The sequence below is a fragment of the Mus pahari genome, chromosome 7, assembly GCF_900095145.1.
Source record: "Mus pahari chromosome 7, PAHARI_EIJ_v1.1, whole genome shotgun sequence".
NCBI classification, from domain to species: Eukaryota; Metazoa; Chordata; class Mammalia; order Rodentia; family Muridae; genus Mus; species Mus pahari.
Genome location: NC_034596.1, coordinates 74,379,029 through 74,404,240, shown reverse-complemented (window position 1 = coordinate 74,404,240; position 25,212 = coordinate 74,379,029). Strand labels below are relative to the sequence as shown.

Sequence of the window (25,212 nt, the reverse complement as noted above, 5' to 3'; positions counted from 1 at the left end):
GAGAGAGAGAGAGAGAGAGAGAGAGAGAGAGAGAGAGAGAGAGAGAGAGAGAGAGAAGACCTGACAGAACACCTAACCTGACCAGCTTACTCTGTGCCCAGACAGTATTGTAAGGAAGTTCTGGATGTATGGGTAAATGACTGAGTAGGGGGACATGTATCTCACTGGACTAACAGACTGATTTTCTCTCTTCCATGTCTCTCTAAGAAAAGACACCAGGCAATGAGAAGAATATAAATCTTTATTTCTCTAAAAATTGAGGTAAAGAGAATGGTTTAGGGGGGAAAAATCTACATGGTAAAAAAAAAAAAACGGGAAGGCCCGGCTTCATACAATGGCTCCAGGATACTCAAAGGAAGAAATGAAGCTTGGCCAAAGTGAGCTACGTCTTCCTGAGTTGGTCCAGACTCCAGGGTTGTGACTAACGTTTCATTTCTAAGAGGCCTATCTAGAGCTTGAGGGTATAGAAATGTGTGATGCTGGTGTCCCTGTGAGCGTGTAAGCTCATGTCAATGGTACTGGGGAGGAAACTGATCTAACTTCCCAGGATCCTCTACCACCCCCATGATCAGCTCTCTTGCCCCGGAGAGCTGTGGATTCTCTAAGCCTTTGAGAATGGGCTGGAAATGTGACTATCATCCTGTACTCCAACCCTGCCTCACAAAAATGTTGTGTTCATACAGGGTTCCCGAAGGTTCTTAGTAGGCAGGAGCCACAGCAGCAGCAAGCCAGGATAATCCTTTCAGGTCAACCTTCTCTTTGGTCCTCTTTTTTTCTGGCATGGATTGGACCTGAAAAGGCTCTTGGTCTTCGGGCCAACTATTCCCACTGGATTCCTAGAAGCTCGCAGCTGACATCCCACAATCGCTCAGCTGTTTTCTTGTTCCGGGCCCTTGGGGATACCCACATCCTCTTGCAGTCACTGGTAGGCAGAAAGGATGAATGTTAGAATGAAAATTGGCCCTCATGGAACATGGTCCTCGGAATAGATTTTGAATGATATAAAATGTGTGCGTTGAACCTAAAGAAGCTACACTGAAATGAATTCTTAAGTATTTCAGGCCAGATGTGGTGGCACAGACTAAATAATCCTAGCCCTTGGGAAGCAGAGGCAGGAAGATCAGGAGTTCAAAACCATCCTTAGCTCCAGAGTGACTTTGAACCTATCCTGGACTGCAATTAGACCATCTCGACAAACCAAAACATAGGGGCTGGAGAGATGAGTTGGTAGCTAACAATGTTTGCTGCTCTTCTAAAGGACCAGGGTTTTGTTCCCAGTACAATGTCAAGTGCCTTACAACCACCTGGAACTCTAGGATACAAAAGCCTGTCTGGCCTCCATGGCCTCACACACATGCACATACTCATATATACACACACACAGATTGAAGAAAATCTTTAAAAAATAAACATTTATGGGCTGGTGAGATGGCTCAGTGGGTAAGAGCACCCGACTGCTCTTCTGAAGGTCCGGAGTTCAAATCCCAGCAACCACATGGTGGCTCATAACCATCCGTAACAAGATCTGACGCCCTCTTCTGGAGTGTCTGAAGACAGCTACAGTGTACTTACGTATAATAAATAAATAAATCTTTAAAGAAAAAAAATTTAAAAAAATAAAATAAACATTTATGTACATATACATATAAATGTAAACTTTAAATAGCAATACATAGGCTTTTTCTTACTATAGTCTACAATAAGATATAATACCAGATGGATGAATGCTACTTCAAAGTAATTGTGAGCAAAAGAGACATTATGAAATTATCTTTAATGATGCAATGTGATATGAAAATACCTGTAACCCTATGGTGGCAGAGTCACAGATAACACCATGGTTACTTTCTTACTAAGTTTAGAGAAACTCTGAATTTCTACCAGAGTGATTTGTGCCCAGTGGGACCCATTTAAACACCGTCCTGTTTTAAAGTGAGCAGAGGCGGTAAGGCCAGGAGGAATAACAGAAGAGAGATAGACTGCCCCATAGGTCATGCTTCCATCTTTTATACTTATAAAACTTCTATATGGGGGCTGGTGAGATGGCTCAGTGGGTAAGAGCACCCTACTACTCTTCCGAAGGTCCGAAGTTCAAATCCCAGTAACCACATGGTGGCTCATAACCATCCATAACAAGATCTGACGCCCTCTTCTGGAGTGTCTGAAGATAGCTACAGTGTACTTACATATAAGAAAGAGAGAAGAAAGGGTGCCTCACTTAGCAAAGAGCAGCAGAACAAACTGGGCTGAACTAAATCACAGAGGGGGAAGGAGCCTTTATCTGGGATTCCTTATTTGGAAGTTCTGGCTACAAGCAGAGTTGTGTTTACATGTGGTACCCAAATTTCTATCCCTACACACCAACAGGTAAGGTCAGTCTTGACAACACTGAAGGGGAGGGCTCCCACTGGATAGACAGGACCTTCCCCTAGCATTGGATGATGCCAAATAATCCAAATGTCAAATCAGCCGAGCCTTAGCGGAAAAAAAATCCAGAGGACCTCCTAACATTCTTGTTATAGTACAACCAACAGGGAAAGCCTTTGCGGCTTTCAGAAAGCAATGGTGCTCACAGAAAGGTGGCACATTGGAATAAAACAGAGCTAGAAAAGCAATTCTTTCTAACTTAAGTTTCCTTGGAAAACTCACTGCAGTTGGTTTGCAGACCTGACCCAAGCCTGGATTCCATCATCTGGCACAAGGAGTCTGAGTGGTGCTGGAATTCGCAGGCACAGCCGGCACAGCCGGCACTGCCAGCTCCTACCTGAAGTACTTTCCGTTCAGGGGCTCCAGGTCCTCCGCCAGGGCGCAGTACAGGCTGGTCTGAGCCCCCTGAAAGGTGGACTTGAAGAAGGGTGAGAAGAGCTGCCATATCAAACACAGCAGGTAGGAGTTCCTGGTGATATCAGACAAGACGACACCTGGGTGAACCGCGTAGGTGGTGACTCCAGTCCCTAGGACAAAGAGGTACAGTAAGTCCAGGGACCCACGGTGTAGGAGTCCTTCTGGCTCCTACAATCCCTTGCCTCCTTCTTCCATAGAATTCCCCCAGCTCTGCCTAATATGTGGCTGTGGATCTCTACTGCATCTGTTTGCATCCGTTGTTGGGTAAAGCCTCTCTGATGACAACTAGGCTAGGGACCAATCTATGAGTATGGCAGAATATCACTAGGAATCATTTCATTGCCTTTTTTTTTTTTTTTTTTTTTTTTTTTTTTTTTTTTTTTTTGCTACTGCCAGTCCTGTTTGGTTCTATCGGAGGTCTCTGGGCTATCCAGCCTGGTCCTGACCCTCCAGATACTGTCAGTTGATGGGCTCTCTCAAAGCATGGGATGCAAGCTGGACAAAATCATTGGTTGGCCACTTTCCCCTAGTATCTTTCCCCTAGTATGTCTTGCAGGCAGAACAAATTGTAGGTCAAAGGCACAAGAAAACCCACAGAATCAACTGATCTGGGCTTGCAGGGACTCAGGGAGACTGAACCGCCAAAGAGGGAGCCTGCATGGGACTGACCGAGGCCCTCCTCACATATGTTACAGTTGTGTAACTTGGTCTTCTTGTAGGGTTTCTAACAGTGGGAGCAGGGGCTGTCTGACTCTGTTGCCTGCCTTTCCTCACACTGGGTTGCCTCGTCAATCCTTAATAGGTGAGGAGGTGTCATGGGTAACTTGATATGCTGGGGCTGGTTGGTATCCAAGGGAGGCTTGCCCTTCTGAAGAGAAATGAAAGAGGAAATGAATGAGGGGAGGGGGGAGAAGGAATCTGGGAGGAGAGGGGGGAGGGGAAATTGTGGTTCGGATGTAAAATAAATTAATTCATTGATTAAAAAAAAAAAAAAGAAGGGACTTGGGAAATAAAAGCCCAGGCTTCAAAAGGTCCTGCTTACCCTGCCTAGTAATGAATTAACCTCTCCGAGAAAGATCTCTACTCAGCTTTCTAGGCTCCGAGTGCAGAGTCCTATTTCAATGTTATCTTATATGGGGGCTTACATATGACGAATAAAAGCATGTGGGAGCTAGTAGTGTTAATCATTGATAGCAGTATCTTTACCTTTAGTATGGGAGAAGCTTTGGGCCCACGACCTGTTTGAAAGGTTGAGGGTAGAGGCTAGTTAGGCAAGTGCATTTATGAGGTGTGTATGGAGGGGTGTTGGTGGGAATTATGGGACATTATGCTGCCCCCAACACAACTCTGATACCACCTCGCTGTCTGTACTTTTTACCTACCAGAACCACACTATGCACTTTGCCTGTGTTATCCCACTTCTTTTTAGTTTTGTTTGGTTTATACCACATTACTGAAGAAAAATAAATCAGTTACTAGCAGAGCTATCGTTGGTGCAATCAGCCACTAACCACTGGCATCAGTTAGTCAGTGAAACATTAAACAGTGTGATGGAAGATGGGCAAATAACTCGGAGTTTCGCCACAATTTAAAGAAAAGTACACAGGTTTTGAGAGTCTAATTTAGAAGGCAGAACGTGCCTGACTTTCAGTTTCCACTCCACTGACACACATAGCTTATATCACACTTTCCCTTCTGATGATGCTATGTATTCAATACCAGCTCTGCAGCCACCTCAGTTATGGATACAGAATATATCTCTAACAGTAGATGACTTAAACAAGAAGAGGCACAGCTAGAATGCCGAAGCTTCCTTTGATGTGACAACAGAGTGTCTCTCACAACCAAGTTAAGTGAAGATAATGGCCACATAATACACACATTCTATTAAAAAAATATCAATCTTGGACAACTTTTCACTTGTAACTATTTTAGAAAGTAGTCATTGTCCAAAGCTGGGAGAAAATAAAATGAAGGTGAGGTCTGACAGCTGGATAAGAAACTCAACAGAGGAACAGCCACATAGACTTGGTTCCAGCTCTCCTGAAGGTTCTTCTGAGTTCAAGGTGACATTCCACAGCCTTCCAGACTCCTTTCCTGGGATGCACGCTCATCCGCAACACTGTTTTGTAGATTAGGAATCTCTGGCAATAGGGGAACATGGGGCATGCAAGTTTGGATCACTTTGCAGAGGACAAAATGGACAAGGTAGCTTAGGGAATAACTCAAGCAGGAGACTGCTACAGTCTCAGAATGTTGAGACAAATGATGCCATTCCTGTTAACATTTGGACGATAAATCCGGTTGTAAATGCATCCTTGGCTGGTTGAGAAAGATGGCACCATGGGGAAATAAACTGGTAAAAAATAATACACTGGTTTGGTATGGGCTGCCATTGGGCTGCTTAATTACGGCTTGTTAGAGAAAGATTATCCTCAATTGACCTGTAGGGCGTTGTGGGGGAGGATTATGGGCCAAGTCACTAAGTTACTTATTAATCCGTTTCAATATACAGTCTGGGCACCTAGCTCCTCACTGCCTCAATAAATGTCCAAAGATCTGGCCAAAACTCTTGATTATCTGACGGTGAGAGAGTGTCTCTTCCTGATACCAGCTCTACCCAACACAGGTGTCACCTGCCACCAAGGTCAAACAATTCTGTCCCACCCTTTGCTTCTCCTTTTTTGGAATAGCACCTTCTTGCTCAACTAATCAGGGGTAGGAGGACTTGTCGAGCAGTGGGCAGAGGCTGGTCACGTCTCTATGCTAAAAAGAGGCTTATGCAGTAGGTAACATTAAGATGCTCACGTACCAAGGAAGCTGAAATGCAGAGAAATTAAATAAATCACCCAAGGTCATATCTAGTCGGCTGCAGATCAAGGTGTAATGCCTCACGTGAGGTAAAGAGTGCTAGACTCCCATTGCTAGATTGCAGAATGAGAACTCTCAGCTACCTTCTTAAACAAACTCCTTAATACAGCTGTGCCATTCTCTTCATTTGTAGAGGGAGTAAAATAATAGCGCTAACCTCATTAGAACAGTTTGAGGCTTGAATAGTGCCAGGTGCACAAAGCCACGATTGTCCTATTCTTCTGCTTTGGCATCCTGAATGCCAAATTCTGAATTATTCACAATATCAAGTAGTCCCCAAGACTCAGAGACATCAGAGCCTGCAGATTACCTAGACCCCAGGGAAATGCAGAATTAGTAATAATTAAAATTATTAATCCTGTAACAGTTGAGGAGGCAGCTGGGGAAGTTAAAGGAACAGGTCTACGCATACACAGCTCAGGCCCAGGATCCCGGAATCCAGTCCTAACTCCCCGATGATAGGCAAGGACCCTTTTGGAGCTTAGCAGAACTCAGAGAAAGACACACGGGAGGAAGAAGCAGAGAGACCCCGTCCCAGTTCTGCCTCCTTTACAGAAGTAACTCCCACAGTCCAGACAGACGGCTCCATTTGCTGTATAATCCTGATCTAGCCATTTCCACCATCTCAGCTCTGACCCCTAAAATAGAAGAATACTATCCACTCTGACTGTGACAAAGGGTTGCTGTAAGAACAAAATGAAACAACAGGAGGCAAAAGTGTAACAGATGTCAGGTGAGGCCAGTGTTCCAGCACCTCTTAGATGCTGTGCTTCCTGTGGGACAGCACCAAGATTCTGCACAGGGATAGCTGGGCGTGGTGGCGCACGCCTTTAATCCCAGCACTCGGGAGGCAGAGGCAGGCGGATTTCTGAGTTCGAGGCCAGTCTGGTCTACAAAGTTAGCTCCAGGACAGCCAGGGCTCTACAGAGAAACCCTATCTCAAAAAACCAAATAAAAAAAGATTCTGAACAGGGCCTCACTCCTCTCGGCACACAGAGGTCCTTCTTGGAATGTACATTGCACTGGTAAAATTTTCCACGCCGTGTGAACCCACTGAGAAGCTAGCTCTGGAAGCTGGATTGCCCTCCTTCAGGCTCAAGCATATTTATGTCAAATGTCTTCCAAAAGCCCCTGCCCTTCCCTGGGTCAGGATGGCCCCTGGCTCTGTAACAGGGAAAGGGAAAAATGTTAAGAGTGTCAAAAACAAAAAAACAAAACAAAACAAAACAAAAAAACCACCATGTTCTTAGCAACACTATGGCCCACGATCCCAGCGCTTAAGAGGCAGAGGCAGGCAGATGTCTGAATTTGAGGCCAGAGGCAGACAGATGTCTGAATTTGAGGCCAGCCTGGTCTACAGAATGAGTGAGTTCCAGGATAGCCAGGGCTACTCAGAGAAACCCTGTCTTGAAAAAACCAAACCAAACCAACCAACCAAATGAACAAACAAACATTGTGTTCTTGAGGACAGGTAGAAGGTAAAGTCACTGGAAGCTCATCTGTGGAGAAAAAGCTAAAGGAGGGCGTTCCAACGGACTGCTTCAGTCCCAACAGCTGGACGTTGTAGGTGCCTACTTTGATGATGATGTTATGTTCAGCCGAGGCTACTTGTTCTTTTACTTAGAGGCCGTTCTGTGTTCTATTCAGTTTTTTCAGTCAGAACTCCAACCTATTTATTCTTCTGTTTTTTGTTTGCTATATACCGAATAAACTCACTTATTGACTTTTTGTTAAGCACAGTTATCATTTTCTGGACTATACAGAAGACTACTAAAAAAATATATGTTCAACAGCCTGGTTCCAGAAGTTTCTATGAACCTATAATCTGGACCAAGGATTCCGTTCTTGTTTTTGTTTTTAAAATAATAAAATATTTATTTTATTATTTTTATAATTGAACATTAAATATATATAATATAATCTATATCATATAAGCATATAAATAATATCTTTATAATCTTTAAAATAATAAGACATTTAATATTTTATTATTTCCCCACACTTACCTTGGAGCCGCTTAGCCAGTTCTCGAGTGAAGAGCAGATTGGCCAGCTTGCTGTGACTGTAGGCAAAAGCACTGCAATATCGTTTCTCGCCTTGGAGGTCATGGAAACGGATCTTGCCAAACAGGTGAACAAGTGAGGATACGTTGACCACCCGTGCGGGAGCAGATTCCTTCAGCCTCTCCAACAGCAGGTATGTAAGAAGAAAGTGGCCTACAAAGCAACCCAGAAAGAAAACCTCCAGGTAGAATATCCCTAGGCTCATGTGGATTGAATGGCACATGTGGATTGAATGTGGATTGAATGGCAGGACTTCTGAACCAGCCCTCTGCCTTCTGAATGTGAATGACATTTGATACATTGAGTGCTAACTGGTCACTTACTCTGAGTTAGTTCATTCTCCAAAGCAAGGGACAAAGATAGGCTGCAGTAAGACAATAGCTAACCTATATTCATGTATCTATTGTTTATATACCAATCTGCTAGCCCCCAATATCTCTGTATAACCGTGGGCCCTCACACTCATACAGAAAGAAAGCTATAGCAGTCAGGGAGAATAACATTTACCTAGGATCCAGGAATATGCCACATGCCTCTTTGACTAGAAAGAATCTTCACCAGAAACTGAGCAACAATTTATCTTGTGTGTCAACGTCTCAAGGTTTGGTTCCAGTAGCCCAAGGCTTGTTTCAGTACTCATACAAATGTTACTTCCCCTGCCAAATCCAGATTCCTGAGTACCCACAGGTTGATCCTGCCCAACAAACCCTGCATTGCCACTGCCCCATCCAAGGATGATATTTTTTCTCCCTAGCATCTTCCAAGATGAGGTTTCTGGACAGAATGCACAGAGTCACATTTCTGACTGCTTAGCCATGTGTCTAGTATAGGGGGAATCCTATGAGGATTCTGTGAGGCTCTTTGAAGACCAATGGAGATCCTGAACCCTGGTGCAGGGCTATCTTCCTACAAAGAACCAGGTAGGTTATAACTCACTTTTTATCACCCAAAGATACTTACCAAGGTGGTTGACTCCAAAGTGGGTCTCAAAGCCATCTGTTGTCTTAGAATATGGGCACATCATCACTCCTGCATTGTTGATCAAAATGTGGAGCTTCTTTTCCTCTGTTGAGAGCAATCAAGGAGACCCGTGGCTAGCAAGGCATCGTCTATCTACCTGTCACTGTCCCAAGTGTTCACCCTGGCTTTCATCTGTGCATACTCTTTGTTGGGCAAGGCTAACACTCATCTTTCTCTTGCCTTCCAAGATAAGGTGTTGGCTCAGAAGTCAGTAACTATCCCCATCCAGACCTGTCTGTGTGATATGGACTCTCCATTGCCACTGGGTTTCTAATATTACTTGCTGCTATCATCCTGGACACCATTTGTTCCTTTATATAGCCAATGCATACTAACTACCAACTCTGGAGTAGGCCCACATTGATGGACCCTGAGAAGACATGGTAAAACAAGGCAAACATAAACCTTGTCCCTCAAGGAGCTGGAGTTCTTTTTTTTTTTAATTAGAAAATTTCTTCATTTACATTTCAAATGCTATCCTGAAAGTCCCCTATACCCTCCTCCTGCCCTGCTCCCCAGCCCACTCACTACCACTTCCTGGCCCTGGCATTTCCCTATACTGGGACATATAATCTTTACAATACCAAGGGCCTCTCCTCCCATTGATGGCAACTAGGCCATCCTCTGCTACATATGCAGCTAGAAACAAAAGCTCTGGGGGTACTGGTTAGTTCATATTGTTCCTCCTATAGGTTTACAGACCCCTTCAGAGGAGCTGTAGTTCTTGGTATATGTTGGTAATTTCCCAAGACACAGGAGCCTTTTGACAATGGCACAAACTCATCTAGTGCCTGTAGCCACAGAAGGTTGATTTTCTGGATGAAAGAAAAGGGCAGAATCTGGGTCACACCTTATGCCAAGGTACAAGTTCAGACATGGAGACGACACCTCCAAGATTCTCACTGTGGAGCTAAATGCCGATAAGGATCCTGCCCAGCTTGTCCACCCGCTATCCCTTTGCCAATTCCCTGCCCAGCTGGTTTACCTACATAAACCTGCCCAGTGGGATCACGGGTATGATGCAAGGGCCATAGATATTCTGGGTGGAGTAGCCATTCCACACTTAGTTTCCTGCCTTCCTGGCTACTCACTGGAACCTTACCTGCTAGGAAGCCCTCAGCAAAGGCTCGGATGGATTTGGTGTCAGATAGATCCAATTTCCGCACTAGGACCTGGGAGTTCTTGGTATCTGCTCGGATTTCACTAGCAGCAGACTCTCCCTTCAGCACATCTCGACACGCAATGTATACTCGTGCTCCTGGGACCAAAGTAAACAGGGCAATGTGTGTAGAGGTACAGGAAGTGAGCTATGGCTGATAGGTAGAGCGTACTCAAAGCTGTCCCTATGGCAGTGGAGTGGCCATATTGCCACTTCCAAATTCTCACAGTGGGATCAAGAACCCTCTAATATTTAATCCTGCTTAGTATCTACCTTAGAATAACTGACTTAGCCAATATTACACTGAGACGTTATTCTCCTTACTTTCTGAAATAGGAAAGATGCAGGAGGGAAAGGAACGATGCTGAAAGCCAGAATAAATTAGTTGGACTTGAATTGGACTTGGATTCCAGTTTCTCTGAATTCCTATCAGAGCCTCCAAGACCAGGAAGAAAGACAGGAAATCCAGGCAGAACCCCAGTGAAGAGGGCAGGAAGTGTGGTACTGCAGAGACCGAAGGAAAGAACTCACCTCTTCGAGCAAGCTCTCTGGCCGTCTCCTTGCCAATGCCTGTGTTGGCACCTGTGATGACCACTACCTTCCCTGGGATCTGGACATTTGTTGTACAAACTCCACCAGCAAAAAACTTCCTGTTGCCAAAGGAAGGAAAATCATCCACCATTTCCCCAAACTCGTGCTGAGATGCATTAAAGAGAAAGGCCACATAAACCCAAAGAGGGAGGCCTTTAACTTGGAGTCATAAGACTTTATCATCTTTAGAAATTAATTTGCAGCCGGGCAGTGGTGGCACACGCCTTTAATCCCAGGACTTGGGAGGCAGAGGCAGGTGGATTTCTGAGTTCGAGGCCAGCCTGGTCTATAGAGTGAGTTCCAGGACAGCCAGGGCTATACAGAGAAACCCTGTCTCAAAAAACAAACAAACAAACAAACAAACAAACAACCAAAAAAAAAAGAAAAAAGAAAAAGAAAAAGAAAAGAAAAGAAAAGAAATTAATTTGCATGGACCACTTTTTGGTTGGGTAAGGTAGTGGCCAGCTCATAGACAAGAATTGAAAGGTCATGTGTCCAGAAGCTAAAAATAGTCACCTGAGCAGCAGATAAAATGCTCCTGAGTCAAGGCCAATGGAGACATTCCTTGTCAGATAAAAAAACAACAACAACAAAAAAACCCGCTTTCAGTCTAATCTCTAGACTCCCGTGGGTCAGCTTCCTCCTCTGACCCACATTGGAATCACATGGGTGATACACATTAGAGGACTCAATGGTCCTGAGCCCTATGGCTCCAATAGTTACCATAGGAACTAGCAGATAGCATCTGGGTTGACTCATTAACTACTTAACCCTCAGTTGTCTCTTTTGTGTAGAGAGAGAGTGCATCCTGAGTGACTTTCTGGCACTTTGTTATGGATTTTATTTAGGTCATTGGCACACTCTGAGAAAACTTGCTTGTTGAAAACAAGACCAGAGAGTCTAGAATACTTCCTGAACATCACTAGATGACAAACACTGAGCTAGACACTTTCTATACACTATCTTTTCTCAATACTTTCTACATGCTCTGTCTAGCCTAGGCTAGATTTTCTACACTCAATATTTAGCCCAGGCTAGACACTTTTCTACATTCATGAGGTCTATCCCAGGCTTGATTTTCTATACAAGATCTGTCCAGGTTTAAACACTTTCTACACCCAGTTTATCCCCATGCTAGATAGCTTCTACACTCATTATCTTTCCACATTTTCCATACATACTATCTTTCCATATGCCATTTATATTAATTCCCCCAGCCATTTTGGTATTATGTCTACTTTACAAAAACAAAAACACACAAGCAAATAAAAAACAAAACAAAACAAAAAAACCTTTGAAGCCCAAAGATGTTTAAGTCATTTCTAAGGGTGGCCAGGATCAAGTATGACACTTTGACACTCTGTCCTCAGTATGCCTATCTAACCTTCCTTTGCGGGGGGGGGGGGGGGGGGGGGGGGGGGGGGGGGCATCAGGGGCAAAGGTTCAAGACAGGGTCTCTCTGTATAGCCCTGGCTGCCCTGGAACTCGCTCTGTAGATCAGGCTGTCCACCAGTTCAGAGATCTTTCTGCTTCTGCTTCCTGAGTGCTAGGATTAAAGGCATGCGCTACCACATTTGGCTCCTAACCTTTCTAATCATCAACAAAATTTAAAGCCTCCACATAGAATAGCCGTTTCTTGGCACCTCCATAAATCCCCAGTGAGTCAGCTCCAAAACACTTCTTGAGAGAAGTATCAAGAGAAGAGAGTTTGCTTCCGTCCCAGAGTGCCTACTACTTGACAAGGAGTCCCTTAACGACAAAGTCCCCATGACACTCACCTCATCTAGCGACAGAAAAGAAAAGGAAAGTGTCAGAGAAATCTAAAGGAATCAGAGGAAAGTGCCACAAGACTCATCTACTCCCGCCTTCCTCGGCATTCAAATCAGCCCCACCTCCTCCCACCCAGGTGCTTCCTTCTCGTTTTCTGCGGAGGAATCGATAACCCCTCCTTCCCTGTTTTTAATGTACTAATCTCGCCTCCGCCGCCTTCCCTCTTTCTTCTTTTAGAAGTCAAAACCATCTTCGTAAAGTATCTTTGAGTTGCTGGATTAAAACAAACCTGATGGATGGAGCTGTCAGATACAAGATGGAGAGGAAGGATGTGAACAGTACCAAGATAACCAGCATCTTGTCGACCTTCTTAGTTGCTGCTTCTGCAGCTACCACCCTCAACCTGGCCGGAGGATCCTTCTCTGGCTCCAATTCCTGGCAGCTTCTGTTGGCTCTTGGTTCCTCTCACTGCGGGGCACTCAGCAACTGGCTGACTTAAGCAATGCCCAGAATCTTACTTAAATCCGAGAGCCGCCAGAGCACAGCCTCCTGGGAGATGTAGTCCTGGAGGGGTGGGGCTTAAGGAAAGATTAGGGCTTCACCTTATATTGGAAGAGAGAATTTGGCAATACTGGAGTTTCCCTCCCCCGCCCCCCCCAACACGCTATTTTCAAGATAGAATATGTTACACATTATCATCAGGCTTCAGAAAAGCCAGACAAAGTCTTATAATCAACTTATTTGGTAGGCTGAAGCAGAATGATCACTTGAGTCTACAAGTTCAAGACTGGCCTAAACAACATAATAAACTGTGACAAAACAAAACAAACAAAAAAGCAAGCATGCAAACAAACAAAAACCCCTCCAAGTCCTAGTGATGCTTGAAATATGTGTGATTAAAAATGGAAGAGAGATGATAAGAAGGATGGCTAAGTAGGTCAAAGCACTTTCCATGCGAGCTTGTTGGTATATGTCCAATCCCCAGGACCCATGTAGAAGTCAGATGTGGCAACTCATGTCAGAAGAGTGGCTGCCATCTGTAACCACAGTAATCCTACTTCAAAATGGAAACTGGAGCTCAAAGGCCAAGTAGCCTCGAGGAACTGGAACTGTAGAATCAAGAGGTAGGTATGCACATACCTTGCTTCGAAGACAAAGTAAAAGGAGTGACCTGACTTCTGAAAACTTGTTCTCTAATTTCCATATGCATGTCCCTACAAACCCCAAAGTAAATAAACAGGGCAGGGAAAGTGGCTCAACAGGTACCAGCAATAGCAAACAGGCACAGTGACCTGAGTTTGGTTCCCAGGTCCCACAGACAACTCCCCAAGTGACACTGTGACCTCCATACATGCCTGTGAATTCCTGCACTCACATGTATACACCCAATTAAATAAGTAAATGTTAAAAATAAATAAATGGAAGAAATAGGGGGTGGCTAAAGGCCCTGTGGAGCTGGCAATGTGCTGGTCTTTGATCTTCATGCTAGTACAAAGGTGTGCTTACTGTGAACAATCATTGAGTCAGGCACTTTTGATTTGGGCATTTTGTGTGTGTGCTTTACATTACACTTCAGTGAGGTTGACACACCCCATGACATGTCAAGCAAGGGTAGAGTATTTAAGTATTCTCGAGCTAGACTCAAATCCCAGCTCATCATCCTTCAAGCTCTATGGTCTATGGTTTACTTGATTATCCAATGGGAGTGATTATCAGTTGCAAATCTCCCCATGGACACTCAGGCTGCTCACCTCAGACGATTTGCAGGTCAGGCAGACTCAGGGGAGGGCACAGCAGTGGGGCCTGTACAGGTCATGTTTTATAAAACAGAGATGAGGAGCTACTCTCTGATTTGACCTTTGGTGGTGATTTGTCAAGTGCAGTCACAGAGCTGTGGCCGATGTCATTACTGTCCAGAACATTCTGTAAGAACAGAGCCTATAGAATCAGAGCAAGTGTGAAAACTGTAAATGCCTCTTCCTCTTCTTCCATTCCTCCTCTCCCCCTCTTTTCATCCTCAAATGACATATCCTGGCATCCAGATGAGAAAAGTAGGAGCCTAGCATGGCCCCCAGTGGTTTTCCTGAAAGATCTTTTGTACAATAATATGTCTATTTCTAGTCATGAGCAGTTTGCTGCCACACTCAAAATTGTACCAAAATAAAGAATTTTTTTTTGTTTTATTGTTGGTAGTGGTGGTAGTGGGTTTTCGTTTGTGTTGATAGGGAGAGGTTGTTTGTTTTGAGTCAGGGTCTTACCATATAGCCCTGGTTGGTCTGGTACTAGACAAGGCTGATGTCATATTCACAGAACTCAGCCTGCCTATGCCTCCCAAGTGTAGGATTAAATGTGTGCAATGCCACCAGACCTGCTTGTATCTTGTTTATTCAATAATGAGTTTTTGTGTCTCTTTTTTCATCTTTTTAAATTTTATTTTAAATGATGTAGGGAAGGCATATGCCCATGAATGCAGGTATCCACATATGCCTTTAAATTTCTCTGATACAGGAGTTATTTACAGTGGTGAGCCACCCAGTGTAGGTGCTGGGAGTTAAATTAGGGTCTTCTGCAATAGCAGGACGTGCTCTTAACCACCACTGAGCCATCTTTACAGCCTCTCTTCTTGATCTTAAAGGGTAAAATAGCACATCAACTTTCTAAAAAAAATAAAGAATAAAAAAATAAACAATTGCTTGCTTTGAGGGTAAACTGTGATTGACTTCCTCCTATAGCATAGCTTTAACCTGTAGCAGGTGTCATTCGGGGTTATAAAATGGTAAAGGACTGTTCTGTACATTGGAGAGTGTTTAGCAGGATCTCTGAGCTCTACTCAGTCAAGTGCCTAAGCACCACTCCTGTGACAATCAAAAATGTCTCGAGACATTGTCAACTGCCCACTGTGGGGTACAATCACCTCCAAATGGGAAACGCTGTTTTTCAGGTTGTTGGGCATATGGGAGAATCCTGGTGTGAGATGTTGGTTCTGATGCTACAGAGTGAATACAGAGCCTCATCCATGCTAACTGCATTCTCTAACACCAAGTCACAGCCCAGCTCTGGTAGGTGTGATACTGAAAGGATTTGAGCACAGCAAAGTTTCATTTAGATCCCATGCATTTAATGCAGGTTCAGCCAACCTCGTCTGCTCACTGAAACGCAGCAAATGTCTAGTATCTCACAGAGTCTGGGATGCTAGTCATCAACTAATCATTTTGATCTCCTAAACTTTATTTCTCATAGTTCTATTCTGTTTACCTCTGCCCACTCTATTGACCTACAATATCTGGGATCTGTATACATGAACAAGTTAAAAAGCCCCTCCTGCTAATGAAAAGGCTCATTGGGTAAAAACACTTGCCTCCAAGCCTGATGACTTGAATTCAATATTCAGGACCCAAGTGATGGAGTGACATCAGCTCCCTGAAATTGTCCTCTAACTTCTACATGCTTTCTATGTCATGTGAGCATCACACATACACAAAATAAAATAAATTATAAATGATTAAATAAATGTAATTTTTTAAAAGTTTAAGCCATACCTCTTATGAATGCCTTTCTTGGGTGATAAGAATATTTTGTATTGGTAGAAGTTTGGGTTGGACTTTAGAGTGGCCAGTCAGATGGCTCATTGGGTAAAGGCATCTGCCACAAAGCTTGATGACCCAGGTTCAATCCCTGGGACCAATAATGGATCTATGCATTGGTCAAAATGATAACTATACATTTGAAACTTTTACATTCCATTATATATAAATTTCATATAAAAATAAAACTAGATAAAATATTGAACTATAATTAATGATATACATGCTGAAGTTTCTAAGAGGAAATTGATACATTCAATTTATTTTGAAAAAAAAAGTCTATTAACAGGGCTGGAGAGATAGCTCAGTATGTAAGAGCACTTACTGCAGAGAACTCAGGTTCAGTTCCCAGCCCCAACATGGTGGCTCACAACAGTCTGTAACTCCAGTTCTAGGCATACACATGGTACACATACATACATACATGCAGGCAAAACATTTATATGCATACAATAAATAAATAAATAAATAATTCTTTTTTTAAAGTATTTACTTACTTACTTACTTACTTACTTACTTACTATATGTAAGTACACTGTAGCTGTCTTCAGACACTCCAGAAGAGGGCATCAGATTTCGTTACAGATGGTTGTGAGCCACCATGTGGTTGCTGGGATTTGAACTCAGGACCTTTGGAAGAGCAGTCGGCGCTCTTAACCACTGAGCCATCTCACCAGCCCATAAATAATTCTTAAATGTCAATAGCATATCACAAATTTTTTTTAAAAAAACTAGCACTTGCCACAATATCACACAATTCAGAAAAGCTTGTTGCATTTGTATTAAGTATATTAAGTGCATCAATAAAATACTATGTTTGATGGACAGGGGGAAGTAAGACCAATGATACACTGTATATTTACTATATTTAAAATGTGTTTTTTTTAAGATTTATTTATTTATTATATGTAAGTACACTGTAGCTGTCTTTAGACACTCCAGAAGAGGGAGTCAGATCTCGTTACGGATGGTTGTGAGCCACCATGTGGTTGCTGGGATTTGAACTCTGCACCTTTGGAAGAGCAGTCGGGTGCTCTTACCCGCTGAGCCATCTCACCAGCCCTTAAAATGTTTTACTAGTATTTATTTATTGGGGGTGGTATGTGTGTCATGAGTGCAGGTGGAGGTCAGAGACAGCTTTCAGGAGTCAGTTCTCTCCTTCCACCAGCAGGGGCTCAGGAACTGAACTCAAGTCAAGGTCAACAGTAAGGTCGTTTGCCCACTGAGCCATCTCTGTGGCCATGCTGTATCTATGTTAAGTACGTGGTAAATGCAGCAAAAATGTAAGTGCAGAAAGTAGGCGGTACTGGTTGGATATTTACCATGAAACTCTACAAACACTATAAATGTTCAATCTTTTTCAAGTTAAGATTTTACAAACATAAAGAAACAATAAATAAAAAAATTAAAACAAAACAAAAAAGCAAAAGAAAACAAAACAAAACAAAAGAAAGACAAAAAAATCATTTTGAAACTTTTTGCTGTGGAAGTCAACCCAGGAAATATTTCAGAATGAAAACTTGGGACATTGCTATCTTTATTGTTTTTACTTTCTAAATGTTCTTAGGCTGAATAAACCTTTAACCCCTGTATGTCTTATCTCTACATTCTCTGCAGCCCCCAGCCAGCTTCATCAGTCACTCCCTCACCCTGCCTCCTGCTCCCACATACTACATTTATTTACTTCTTCCTTAAGACAATCATAACGGTTTGACTTATATCTATCTCTTTTGAGCACCTTTTGTTCGTGCTTTTTTTCAAGACAGGGTTTCTCAGTATAGCCCTGACTGTCCTGGAACTAACTCTGTAGACCAGGCTGGCCTCAACTCAGAGATCTGCCAGCCTCTGCCTCCTAAGTGCTGGGATCAAAGGTGTGCACCACCACTGTCCAACCACCAGCTGGCCAATCAGCCCCACCCTACTGGGACTCAAGCATTCATAAATCCTCTGAAAAGTCCCCAGAATTCCAAATGTCCCACACTCACACAAACTAAATGCAGCTGGCAAAATCACACCTCTGCCAGAGCACAAGGCAAATCATAGTCAGCTGCTGTGGACAGCCTAAAGCAGCCCCATATCTCACACCTGGGATTAAAATGAAAACACATTCTTATAATATTTCTATTTTGAAAGTAACCAAAATTCTCATTACAAACCTCCATGTTACTGTCTTGAACTACAGACCACACGGAAGTGGCATCTAGGTTCAGACTTGGGAGTCTTCCTGTCTCTTGACTATCACTCCAGGAAAATAAAGTCATTTTATTAGAAATTCAACACACAAGATTTACATGCATAGCTAAAACTATATTCTATTGTGGATGGATGTAAGCAGCTTTCTATTACCAGAATTTTTGCTTTATAACTATCCTATGCAAAGAAATTTATAAATACTAAATAAAATTCCTTAAATATGAGAAGAAAGCAGGAGGAGAAAGAAGAGGAAGAAGGGGAAGAGAAGGAAGAAGAGGAGGAAGAGAAGGAGGAGGAGGAGGAGGGAGAGGAAGAGGAGGAGAAGATGACCAACCAGCATTCCGGGAAGGACCATAGAGAGGCACTGAGACTACAAAGAGAGAGTCTCCCAGCCTAAGCTCAGCTTTACTGCCAAAACTTGAGACATTTGAGAGATCCCTTCTTGAACTTCCCCAGATCTACCCAAACATCAATTGTACCCCCCACAAAGCTCTCACAGTCCATAGGGTGCAGAAGAGTCACCCTGAGCAGCTCTCCCGAACTTCTAATTATCACTAGATCATGACCATTGTGAAATAAATTTTATTTAATTCCTAAGTGTGAGTCGATTGTTACTCAACTATGGATAATTGGAACAATGGTCTGACAAGACTGCCCTGGAGAACTCTTGCTCAAATGCATTTGCAAAATAAATATACCTTAAGCAATAAAGCAAAGACTCCTTCCTAACTACATTGTATTCTCCTTGAATCCATGCCTATATGTAAACACGAAACAGAAAGATATTAATTTGTAAGTCAGTGCTATCTGGGAGCCAGCTTGTTACCTGGGCCTTAAGCTTGTTCGTTTCTCTCCCAATGTTGAGCACTTTATCAGCATGGATAAATGAAAGTGATGTTGGATTACAGCTGCTGAGGGGTGATTTGCCAGGTCCCAACCTACTGGAGGGTGGGGGGGAGCTACTCTCTAACAGCTCCATCAGGCTCTCTCTAACAGCTCCATCAGGCTACTCTCTAACAGCTCCATCAGGCTCTCTCTAACAGCTCCATCAGGCTACTCTCTAACAGCTCCATCAGGCTACTCTCTAACAGCTCCATCAGGCTCTCTGGAGGCATGCAGAAGGATGGTGCCACTCACCAAAGGAATACTCAAGGAGCATGCTCATGAAGAGGAGCAGAACACACAGATAGAAGACCTGCCTGATGGGTGGTGGGAAACAGGTATGGGTGGGAGAAATGGCTTTGTTGAGCATTGTAATCTCTTTGGGGGATGAAGTAGGACACGAATTCAGTGCCTCCTTCTTCCATCTAAACCTTTCACTGTTTGATATAAAGCAAAAATGTACATTCCAGGCCCATCCCACTCTCCCTCGCTTCTGTCTGTGCTTCTGGCCTTAACTGCCATCCTCTGTCTGGACCCACCCTTCTAAATTATTAAAATTAGCAAATAAGATAATGGGGTTTGTTATAAAATTGTAGTATATGCATTATAATTGTGTCCCTTTACTATCCTCCCCCTTCCCTCCTCCCATCTCATTTGCTGCTTTTCCCCAGTGCTTCCTTGTCATGGGTGGGTGTGTATGTGTGAATAGACAGATACACAGGTAAGAAGTAGATAGCTAGAATATATAGATAGGTAGATAGGAAGAGAAATAAATCTAAATTCCATAAACATATGATTATATTTATAAATAAATCTAAGTTATGGATATAAGAGAGAACATGAAATCTTTGTCATTTCACTTAACATGATGATCTTCAGTCCCAACTACTTTCCTGAAAATGACACAATTTCATTCTTCTGTATAGTTAAATAAATTTCCATTGTGTATGTCTATCACTATGATGGTTTGAAGAATGAGCCCATAGGCTCACTGAATACTTGATAGGTCCCTAGTTGGTGGAACTGTTTCAGAAGGATTAAGTGTTGTGGCCTTGATGGAGGAAGTATATCCTTAGGGGTGGGCTTTGAGGTTTCAAAAGACTCATGCTGTTCCTCATGTGCTGTCTGCCTCATGCTTGTGGTTTGACATGTGAGCTGTCAGTCGCTGCTACCATGACTTTGCTTGGCCATCAGGAACTCTGGAACTGTGAGCCCAACAAAATGCTTTCATTTATAAGTTGCTTTGATCATGACCTTACCACAGCAGTAAAAATGTAAGTAATACAACCACATTTCCTTTAGCCATTCATCTGTTCATGGGCACCTAGGCAGTTCCGTATCTTAGCTACTGTGAATAATATATCACACATAGATTTGCAAGTATCTATGCTCATTTGACCCTGTAGAGAGACTCGCTTGTGCACTGTGTGGAAGCTTCACCTGTCAATAAAAATGCCGGTGGCCAATTAGTTTAGGCAGGAAATAGAAGGTGGGCACATCTGGCAGAGAGAGAAAGAGAGAGAAGATGCTAAGATAGAATAGATGTGGGGGTTTTCACCTGGGAGCACTGATGGAGAGAGATGCATGAAACAAGGTGAGGTAACCAACTTCAGGACTTAGAGTAGAATATATGGGTTAATTGAGTTATGAGTCAGTTGAGGAACAAGAAAAGGCTTAGGGCCTAGGCATTTATTTTTAATTAACTAAGTCTCAGAGTCGTTATTTTGGGAAACAAAGAGATTATGTGGAAAAACCCAAGGTTACGTTACCCTTTGATCCAGATTCAGCCACATTCTGGAACATGTGTCTTATTTAGGGGTTTGTATTGCTGTGATGAAACACCATGACACAAGCGACTTGAGAGTGAAAGGATCTACTTCCACAGCAGTGTCCATCATTGAAGGAAGTCAGGACAGGATCCTGGAGGCAGGAGCTGATGCAGAAGGAAGCCCTGGAGCGGTGATGCTTACTGGTTTGTTCAAATGGCTTTGCTCAGCCTGCTTTCTTATAGAACCTGAGACCATCATCCCAGGGATAGCACCAACCACCATGGGCTGGATCCTCCCCCATTAATAATTAATTTTTTCTTTTCTTTTCTTTTCTTTTCTTTTCTTTTCTTTTCTTTTCTTATTTCTTTCTTTTTTTTTTTTTCTTAGAGAGCATCCGATCCCATTATAGATAGTTGTGAGCCGCCATGTCGTTGCTGGGAATTGAACTCCAAACCTCTGGAAGAGCAGTCAGTGCTCTAACAGCTGAGCCATCTCCTCCACACTAATAACTAATTTTTAGAAATACCTTGTAGCTGGATCTTATAGAGGTATTTTCTCAATTAAGGTTCCCTCCTTTCTTTTTTTTAAAATTTATTTATTATTATTTTCTTTATTTACATTTCAAATGCTATCCTGAAAGTTTCCTATACCGCCCCCCCCCCGCCCCTGCTCCCCTACCCACCCACTCCCACTACTTGGCCCTGGCCTTCCCCTGTGCTGGGTCATATAAAGTTTACAAGACCAAGGGGCCTCTCTTCCCAATGATGGCTGATTAGGCCATCTTCTGCTACATATGCAGCTAGAGACATGAGCTCAGGGGGTACTGGTTAGTTCACATTGTTGTTGCACCTACAGGGTTGCAGCCCCCTACAACTCCTTGGGAACTTTCTCTAGCTCCTCCATTGGGGGCCCTGTGTTCCATCCAATAGCTGGCTGTGAGCATCCACTTCTGTGTTTGCCAGGAACTGGCATAGCCTCACAAAAGGCCGCTATATCAGGGTCCCTTCAGCAGAATCTTGCTGGCATGTGCATTAGTATCTGGGTTTGGTGGCTGATGATGGGATGGATTCCNGGATGGGGTAGTCTCTGGATAGTCCATCNTTTCATCTTAGCTCTAAATTTTGTCTCTGTACCTATATCCTTTCATGGGTATTTTGTTCCTTATTCTAAGGAGGAATGAAGTATCCACACGATGATCATCCTTCTTGGTTTTCTTGTGTTTTGCAAAATGTATCTTGGGTTCCCTCCTTTCAAATGAGTCTAGCTTATATCAAGCTGACAAAAGCCAGGACAAATGACAACTTGTCAACTTGACACACAAACATATATCACTGTTCAGTCATAACTTTCCTTTCATCTCCAAGGTCACACATGAACACCAACATCACAACATACAACATTTTACGAGTGTTAAAAGGCCCACAGTCTTTAAAAATTCAAACACTTTTAAAAATCAGTCTCTAAAAATTCAAAGTCTCAGCCAGGCGGTGGTGGCACACGCCTTTAATCCCAGCACTTGGGAGGCAGAGACAGGCGCATTTCTGAGTTCGAGGCCAGCCTGGTCTACAAAGTGAGTTCTAGGATAGCCAGGACTATACAGAGAAACCCTGTCTCGAAAAAAAAAAAATTCAAAGTCTCTTTTAAAACCTAAAAAAATCTCCTAAAATTCAGTTTCTCCAGGCTGAAGAGATGGCTCAGAGGTTATGAGTAGTTGCTTCTCTACCAGGGGACCTGGGTTCAATTCCCAGCACTCACATAAACAACCATCTATAACTCCAGTTCCAAAGAATTTATGCCTTCTTCCTCTCCTCTGCCCCCACGAATATTGCACACACTTGGTACACAGACATACATACAGGCAAAACACCCATCCACATAAAATAAAAATAAATAAATCTTTTAAAAAGTAAAATAAAAATTCAACCTCTCAACTGTGGGTTCTTGTAAAAGAATCTTTTTTCTTCTCACTCCAGCCCCAAGGTTTATTGTTTTATTTTATTATATGTAAGTACACTGTAGCTGACTTCAGACACACCAAAGGAGGGCATCAGATCTCATTACAGATGGTTGTGAGCCACCATGTGGTTGCTGGGATTTGAACTCAGGACCTCCAGAAGAGCAGTCAGTGCTCTTAACCCGCTGAGCCATCTCTCCAGCCCGTAAAATGAAAAAATAAATAAATTAATTAAATACTTCCTTACTTCAGGAGGGAAGAATGAGGGCACAGTCACAATCTAAACAAAGTAAAAACCTAACTCCAACAGTGTAAGTAGCCCCGTGTTCAATGTCTGGGATCCATTCACACATTCACAATCTTCAGGGCTTCTACAAGGGACCCCGAGTCACTTCTAATCTGCCCTCTTGAGCACACACAGCTTGTCTTCCAAGGCTCCAGCTGGCTCCATGCCACTGCTGCTATTGTTCTTGGTGGTCATCCCACAGTTCTGGCATCTCCAAAATGGTCTTGTGATGCAACTGGGTGGTACTTCCTCCTATAGTTTCAGCTCATGTCCTCTCATGGGGACAAGCCTCAGCTCCTCTGCATGACCTTCAGTCTGGGGCATACACTGCTATTGAGGCGACACCTTCACCAGTGGCCTCTCCTGCCCTCTCACAGTGCCAAGCCTCAGCTCTTCTCCATGACCTCTCTGTATCTTCAAAACTCACACCACTGGGTGACTCTTACACTACTAAGTGCTGCTGTCAGTGTGAATTATGACCTTGGCTGCTTCTGGAACACACTTTCCCAGAAGATTTCACCCCAGGGATGCTGGTCTATTCTTAATCATCACTAACTTCTGACTCCAGCTAACCAGCATCAATTGTCCCAGTAACACAAAGGTCACTTCAACGGTGCTGGTCTCTTGTTAACTACAGCTGACTTTTCAGCTCACACGGGTCAGAATGACAAAAATATTAATTCAAAATAGCAAACAGGCCTCCAAGAGTCTTTTTAAACTTCCTTTTGAAACTTCACAAGCCAGGCCTCCATCTTCTGCACTGCTCTCAACAATCTTATCTTCCAAATGTCTATAGAACATCCCACTGAGCTCTCAACGATGAATGGCTTTTCTAGCCCAGAGCTCCAAAGTCCTTCCACAATCCTCCCCAAAACAACATGGGTGGGTCTGCCACAGCAATACCCTACTTTGATATCAGCTTGGCTCTGGTGGTTTTGTGGCACTTCCTGGTCTCTGAGGATTCTAAGGCCTGCTTCTCAGTCTCCTTGTCTCAGCTTTGCCATAGCCCACGTCACTTCATTATCTTCATGCCCTCCTCACTTCCCTTTTTAATGCTTACCATCCCAATGCTCAGAACACTGAGGCAGAAGGACTGTGAATTCAAGGCCATCCTGGGCTACCTCGTGAGTCTGAGGCCAGCCTAGGCTACACAGTAAGATTCTGCCTCAAAAAACAAAACAAAATTAACAAACAAATGAAAACCAAATAAATAACAAATAAAAACAAATAAAACAAAATAAAACAAAAATAAAAACCAAATGGAGCCGGGCAGCGGTAGCACACACTTTTAATCCCAATACTCGGGAGGCATAGCAGGTAAATCTCTGTTAATTCTAGGCCAGCCAGGGACTTTAGAGTGAGCCCATCTCAAGAAGGGATGGGGGTGCAAAACCAAACTAAAACAAAACAGAATGTCCAAATAGAAGGTGAAAAGGTTTGCTTTTGGCAGGCATTTGTAAACTTATCTTGCTGGGCTTCACGCATGTGTTTTTCTTTTAATTTTGTAAGTGTGGGAAAATGCTCATACTGTAATTTAAAAAAAATCTTTTTCCTTTTTAAAATTATCATTTATTCTTCCACAATTTCATGCACACACATATGCAATTTGACCATATTCCTGCCCATACTATCCTCTCATATTGCCCTCCCCCTTCCACTGAGTCCTTCCACTTTCCCCAGCTTTATGTCATGGGGGTGGGCGGTCTACTGAATGTGTAAGTTTACACACATGAGTATAGGTATGGCATTATTTACTTGTGCAACAAAATTGTATCAGTAGCTGTAACACTGAGGTGTAATACGACTTCCCCTCTGGAAGCAACCATTTCTGTGTTGTACTGTATTCTTATGAGTACTGGTGTGTTGGGATGACTTACACCCACACACAAATTGTATCAAATGGCACTGTAGGTGTGCCACTGTATTTTCTATTGTTAATTGCTGAGCCCAAGTGCTGGCAGTATACTTGGTATTGTCATCTCTATGGAGCATTAACTGCTTTCTATATGTGAATGTTTGTCAATTCCTCACTTGCCTCAAAGGAGTATTTATTCTATAAGATTGGCCTGTTAAAAAAAACAAGCTGCTGAGCCAGGCATGGTGGTGCACGCCTTTAACCCCAGCACTCGGGAGGCAGAGGCAGGAAGATTTCTGAGTTCGAGGCCAGCCTGGTCTACAAAGTGAGTTCCAGGACAGCCAGAGCTATACAGAGAAACCCTGTCTCAA

The 25,212-nt window shown here is 43.2% G+C and overlaps 1 protein-coding gene across 1 annotated transcript; it reads right to left on the bottom strand.

The window, feature by feature from the left end:
* Nucleotides 1-223: 223 nt before the first annotated feature.
* On the bottom strand, nt 224-12,811 carry Rdh12 (retinol dehydrogenase 12). The gene is made up of 7 exons (XM_021202441.1): nt 12,608-12,811; nt 10,489-10,607; nt 9,901-10,056; nt 8,739-8,843; nt 7,722-7,931; nt 2,765-2,954; nt 224-922 (listed from the first exon to the last, which is right to left on the bottom strand). The coding sequence occupies exons 1-7, from the start codon at nt 12,673-12,675 to the stop codon at nt 820-822; spliced, it is 951 nt and encodes a 316-aa protein (XP_021058100.1). The 5' UTR covers nt 12,676-12,811; the 3' UTR covers nt 224-819.
* Between the last annotated feature and the right edge of the window lie 12,401 nt (nt 12,812-25,212).

Excerpts from the sequence above, each read along its gene's own strand:
- Rdh12 (XM_021202441.1), bottom strand. The coding sequence starts at position 12,675 with ATGCTGGTTATCTTGGTACTGTTCACATCCTTCCTCTCCATCTTGTAT. Across the intron at positions 10,057-10,488 it reads CAGAGAGCTTGCTCGAAGAG|GAGCACGAGTATACATTGCG; the intron begins GTGAGTTCTTTC and ends CTTTGGTCCCAG. Across the intron at positions 8,844-9,900 it reads TGCTGAGGGCTTCCTAGCAG|AGGAAAAGAAGCTCCACATT; the intron begins GTAAGGTTCCAG and ends TGCTCTCAACAG.